Source organism: Calidris pugnax, unplaced genomic scaffold (genome assembly GCF_001431845.1).
Source record: "Calidris pugnax isolate Ruff unplaced genomic scaffold, ASM143184v1 scaffold434, whole genome shotgun sequence".
Taxonomy (NCBI): Eukaryota; Metazoa; Chordata; class Aves; order Charadriiformes; family Scolopacidae; genus Calidris; species Calidris pugnax.
Window position 1 is genome coordinate 75725 of NW_015091143.1, and position 6215 is coordinate 81939.

General features: G+C 52.9%; 1 protein-coding gene across 1 annotated transcript in view; it reads left to right on the forward strand.

Moving 5' to 3' along the window:
* Positions 1-1203: 1203 nt before the first annotated feature.
* Positions 1204-6215, forward strand: part of LOC106897895 (flotillin-1-like) — a gene marked incomplete at its 3' end in the record, with an annotated part of 11011 nt that continues 5999 nt past the window's right edge. Inside the window, exon 1 of the mRNA XM_014958870.1 lies at positions 1204-1341. Within this exon, the coding sequence (XP_014814356.1) occupies positions 1204-1341 (138 nt within the window). The remainder of the gene's footprint in view (positions 1342-6215) is intronic.

Here is a 6215-nt window from a genome sequence, read left to right on the forward strand (position 1 = left end):
CCCCCGGCCCCGGTCTTGTCCCCTCCCTCCGGGGAACCCCGGCGTCCTGTCCCCCCGGGGGGGGACCCCGTTGTCCCTCGCCCCACGGCTCCCCTGGGGTGGCTTTGACACCCTGTGTCCCTCCTTCCTGCTGTCCCCCACCCTTGATGTCCCTCACACCCTCGTACCCGGTGGGTTCCAGAGAAAAGCCAGGACGCTCAAGAGAACGACCCCCCGAGAGAGCCCGGGGCCTCCTGTGAGGTTTTGGGGTGCTCTGTGCCAGGAGCCCCCCCCGAGGGGACCCTTCCTGCAGCCGTCCCGTTCAGCAGGGGGGTCACGCTTTCCCTGCTCTTCCTTTCGGCACCATGTCCTTAAAGATGTTCTTCTTGGCATCTTCCATGTCCCTCATCTTTGGCTTTCCTGACATCATTCCTCAATGCTGGGGTGGGGTCTCCTGGTTCCTCCTGGTCACCACTGTCCCTTCCATCCTCCCTTCCATCCTCCCTTCCCTTTGGGGCTGAGTTGGGCCAGAAGCTCTTTCTTCTCCTCCTGTCGTGAGGGGCCCAAAACTGGACCCAGCCCTCCAGGTGGGGCCTCACCAGTGCCCAGTCCAGGGGGACGGTCACTGCCCCAGTCCTGCTGGCCACACTACAGCTGATACTGGCCAGGATCCTTGGAGGAGCTCACCCCTGAACATCAAGCAGTTCCCTTCGAAGACCTGTGCAGGAGAACTTGGCCAAGAGTGACTTCACCCCCTCAAACGGGTTTGCTGTGAGAAGAGACCAGAGCAAACCGGTGGTTTGAGCCAGTGCCACCTTCTGCTGCCTTCTGTCCCCCACCCACCCACGAGCTGGAAGAGAAAGAAAACCCAAGGAAACCCATTTTGGAAACACCCTTCCCTCCAGGACCTTATCCCAAAGGATTCTTCCAAGCACAGCTTTGAAGAACTCAAATTGCTCTCCTGACCTTGCTTGTCACCCCCCTTCTCCTCAGCATCCCAAGCTCCACCATCCCATGGTCACCGCAGCCCAGGGGGACCTTCACATCCCCAATCCCTGGTGTGGACGAGCATCCGTGGTGGATGAGTATCTCCACCTTAATTGAGTTGTGAGTGTAGACCCTCCCGGAGACCTCACAACACCCCCAGCACACGGAGGTCTCTGCTGGTTGTGTTCCCAAAGCACATCCTGGAATCGTTTTTAGTAATTAGCGTTGAAAGGCCTTATGGATATTCCCATGGATAACGAGGGCTCCATCCTTGGATCTATCAAGCACGAGTTCATGAAAATCACCCCTAATGGAGGGGAACAAGTGTTGGGTCGTTCTTCAGGGGGCACATCCAGCAGGAGGACCTGGAGGATGGTACTAATCTGCCCGTTCGGAGAAGTTCAGCCAATTTGGAAGGAGAGTGAAGATTCCTGAGTCTCCTAAGGTCAACCACCCTCAAATTCAACCAGGGGGAGTGTAGGGTGCTGCACCTGGGGAGGAATAACCCCCTGCACCAGGACAGGTTGGGGGTGACCTGCTGGAGAGCAGCTCTGAGGAGAAAGACCTGGGAGTCCTGGTGGACAACAGGATGGCCATGAGCCAGCAATGGGTCCTCGTGGCCAAGAAGGGCAATGGCATCCTGGGGGGCATCAGGAAGAGTGTGAGCAGCAGGTGGAGGGAGGTCATCCTGCCCCTCTGCTCTGCCCTGGGGAAGCCCCAGCTGGAGCACTGGGACCAGTTCTGGGCTGCCCAGTTCAAGATGAACAGAGAACTGCTGGAGAGGGGACAGCAGAGGCTACAGAGATGATGAGGGGCCTGGAGCATCTCTCTGCTGAGGAGAGGCTGAGGGACTGGAGAAGGGGAGATCTGATCAACACCTATAAATACTTCAAGGGTGGGTGTCAGGAGGATGGGGCCGGTCTTTTTTCAGTGATGCCCAGTGACAGGACAAGAGGAAATGGGCACAAACCTGAATATTGGAAGTTCCACCTAAACATGAGGAGGAACTGCTTTCCTGTGAGGGTGACAGAGCCTGGAAGAGGCTGCCCAGGGAGGTGGTGGAGTCTTCTTCTCTGGAGACATCCAAAACCCCCCTGGACAAGTTCCTGTGGGACATGCTCTGAGTGGACCTGCTCTGGCAGGGGGTTGGAGGAGATGATCTCCAGAGGTCCCTGCCAACACCATGTGAGTCTGTGATTTCCCTGCCAGGATGGAGAGCTGGGGCTCCAGCAGCTCCTGGGAGTTGGGGTTTCTGCCTTGACTGGTGGAGTTGGGCTGAAGGGAAAAGGGAAGATCTCTGTTCCTCCCTCATCTGCCTTCCTCCCTCCTTTATCTCCTCAGTGTGTCCCTTGTCCCTCACAAGGAGGCCGCTGGCCCTCTTGGGGTTTCTGCCTTGACTGGTGGAGTTGGGCTGAAGGGAAAAGGGAAGATCTCTGTTCCTCCCTCATCTGCCTTCCTCCCTCCTTTATCTCCTCAGTGTGTCCCTTGTCCCTCACAAGGAGGCCGCTGGCCCTCTTGGGGTCCAAGGAACGGTCCCTGGGCTCCCTGAGGCTGCGTTTGTCTCCCCAGTTCCTGGGGACAGGCTGCAGGTCCTGGTGGGAGCAGGGACACAGAAGGGCTTCCCTGGCATCGCCTTCCTGAGCCCGGGTGTCACCGTGGGGTCCCAGCTGGTCTGTGCCAGCCAGGCCTGGTGCCACCAGCTCACAGAATTCATCATCGTGTCACACAGCATCCATTTCCCAACACAATGAACAGAGCAGGGGTGGTCGACCTGCATCCAAACCTCCTCGCTGGGCTGAGAGCAAGAAAACCACCCCTATCCCAGTCCAAACCAGTCCAGCCCTGGACCCGAGGCTGGGAGAGCAGCCCAGGAGAGGAGGAGAGGAGGCCCAGGAACTGGGAGAGTGGGGACCAGCATTTATTGTGTGCGCCAGGAAAGGTACCTACGCAGCAGAAACCAGTTACAACCTCAACATTAGAACTGTCCTGGGTTGGCCTCAAAGAACCAGGTGGCAGCCGCTCTCTCAGACCAGACCCCCCACCGCCACCACGGCCACAAGGGGAGAATGGGAAGAAAAAGGCAAAACCCATGGGTTGAGACAAAGGCAATTCAACAGAACAGCAAAGGGAACAAGAAAACAACAACAATAACACTGAGAGAGAAAGTTAAGACAGAACAACATCGCCAAAGCAAAGATTAAAAAGTATTAAAGGTTTATTCAAAAAATTTGTACGAAACAGCGCTGAATCAGGTGCATCTCAAAGCAGAGGCACCCTTCATCTTTCCCTTTTTAGGTACTTCGACCCTATCAGGGCCACCTGGGGGTTCTGTCTCTCTTATCACTGGTTGGAGAAGTTGGAGCTCACATTCTTCCCGATGGCCCAACCTATTCCAGGTTTAGTTGAGACCTTTTCATCTTGTAAAGCATAAACACACCTACTCCAGAACAGCAAAGGGAACAAGAAAACAACAATAACACTGAGAGAGAAAGAGATGTGAGAAAACGCCAGCTCGCACTTAGAAGTTAAAAGAGAACAAAGACGCCGAAACAAAGATTAAAAAGTATAAATATGTTTATTAGACGATTTAAGATTATTTATTGAGACGTTGGAGCTCACATTCTTCCCGACCGCCCAACCTATTCCAGGTTTAGCTCACACCTTTTCACCTTGTAAAGCATAAACACACCCACTCTAAGAAATCATTATCCTAAACACGCCTTTGATGAGTTGATTACGCTACAGGTTATTTCACAGTCTTTGCTACCGTCTTCTGTCCTCTGCTAGTCATTACAAGAACTCTGGAGGTCCTTTACTTCATCAGGCCACCTCCACCAGACCAGGCTGCTCAAAGTCCCTCCCCCCTGGCTGTCTGTGGGGCAACCACAACTTCCCTGGGCAACCTGTTCCAGTGCCTCACCGCCCTCACAGGAAAGAATTTGTTCCTAATATCTCATCCAAATCTTCTCTCTTCCAGCTTAAAACTGATACCCCTTGTCCTGTCTCTACGCTTCCAGACAAAGTCCCTTCCTGGCTCTCCTGTAGCTCCTTCAGATATTGCAAGGCTGCTATTGAGGTCTCCCTGGAGCCTTCTCTTCTCCAGGCTCTACGACCCCAGCTCTCTCAGCCTGTCCTCATAGGAGAGGTGCTCCATCCCTCTGATCATCTTTGTGGCCCTCCACTGGACCCGTTCCAACAGGTCCATGTCCTTCCTGTGTTGAGGACTCCAAAGCTGGACACAGAGCTCCAGGTGGGGTCTCACGAGCGCAGAGTAGAGGGGTAGAATCACCTCCCGTGACCTGCTGGCCACGCTTCTCTTGATGCAGCCCAGGATGGGGTTGCCTTTCTGGGCACATTGTCCTCATGTTGAGCTTCTCATCCACCAACACCAAGTCCCTTTCCTCAGGGCTGCTTTCTCTTACCCCATCCCCCAGTCTGTATTGATAGCGAGGATTGTTCCGGCCCAGGTGCAGAACCCTGCACTTGGGTGACCCTCCTGAGGGTCACCTGGGGCCACCTCTCCAGCCTGAAATACCTGTGTCCCTGCTAGATCCTGGGGACACACGTTAGTTCAGTCTTTTCTACCGTCTACTGTCCATTGTTGGTCATTACGAGCACTCCGGTGGTCATTTACTTCATCAGGTGGTCGTATCCTCCTCTTCATCAGTTGTCTTCTCGATGAACCTGGTCTACCTGGCAGTCTTCACAGCCCACTTGGCAGATTTATCGCCCAAGACTGGTTTCTCTGGTCTTAATGATACTCCCCTAGCCTTTGGGTTCTTGTGTTGAAGGAACCCAAATCCGTTTTTCTTCACTTAGATAATGTTTTGCAAAACGAGAATCCCTTCACAGACCAAGCGTTCTGGCAGGGGGTTGGAGAAGATGATCTCCAGAGGTCCCTTCCAACGCCACATCATTCTGTGACAACACTAAAAATCACGACCAGAGATCAAGAAGACCTTTGCCCAGGGGAACACCCTTCCCTCGAGCACGTGCAGTAGCTGTGATACCAAAAGCAGACTTCACGTTTTCCATAAATGGTTAAACCGTAGAGAATGTTCTTTTAGAGAAAAATTGAGCTATTTTAATAACCAGCCCAAATCCTCCCCAGGACTTGGTAAGATTAGAAAGGATGCCTGTGGCCTTGAGAACACGGTGGCCTAAGAAAAGGATGGAATTAAGATGGACATTGTCCGACAAACGGTAGCAGGAAGATCGTTAGTTCTAATGGCTAATTAAGCAATTAGAATGTTTTGCCGATATGAAAAGTGAGCCAAAGAACAGATGGAGAAGATGAAGATTGAGGAAGAAACAACCCTCACTCAGGGTGAGGACCACCAGGAGACACGACTGCACATGCCCAAAAGATCATTATAATACGTAAATGAATTCCCAGAAATGTTAATGAATATGCTAATGTTTTCTTGGCATTACATTGACTACGTAGACCTGATGTGTATAAATCTGGCTTGATGACAGCATTTGGGGAGTACAATAGGAGGAGTGATCCCCTGTGCTCCCAGTGAATGCCTGCTTTCTGAAACTTAATAAATTGAGTCTTAGAGAGTTTTATCTGTCCGTTTGCAGGAACGGCAGTAACACAATGGTGTAATTGTAGGCAAATTGCTAACCAATCAAACACAGGCAGGAGACACTCGTATTACAATGACGTTGTAAAACACGTAAGAAAATCGTGTGGAGGGTTGTGGGAAAGCACCAGGCACCCAGCCTTGGGCTCAACTCCCAAATGATCCATAATAATAATAATAATAATAATCCATGTCTCGTCCCAGCACGTGAGATTGGCCACTGCACAGCGGGAACTGACCCCGCTTTCCAGAACACAGAGCCCCAGGAGACACCCCAATAACACCCAGAGAACCAGGGAGGCCCCCCAATAACACCCAGAGAACCAGGGAGGCCTCTGTTGGTGTTACAGCCCCAGAAGACCCCCTAATAACAACCAGAGAACCAGGGAGGCCTCTGTTAGTGTTACAGCCCCAGGAGACACCCCAATAACACCCAGAGAACCAGGGAGGCCTCTGTTGGTGTTACAGCCCCAGGAGACACCCTAATAACAACCAGAGAACCAGGAAGGCCCCCCCCAATAACACCCAAAGAACCAGGGAGGCCTCTGTCGGTGTTACAACCCCAGGAGACACCCCCAATAACACCCAGAGAACCAGGAAGGCCTCTGTCGGTGTTACAGCCCCAGGAAACACCCCAATAACACCCAGAGAACCAGGGAG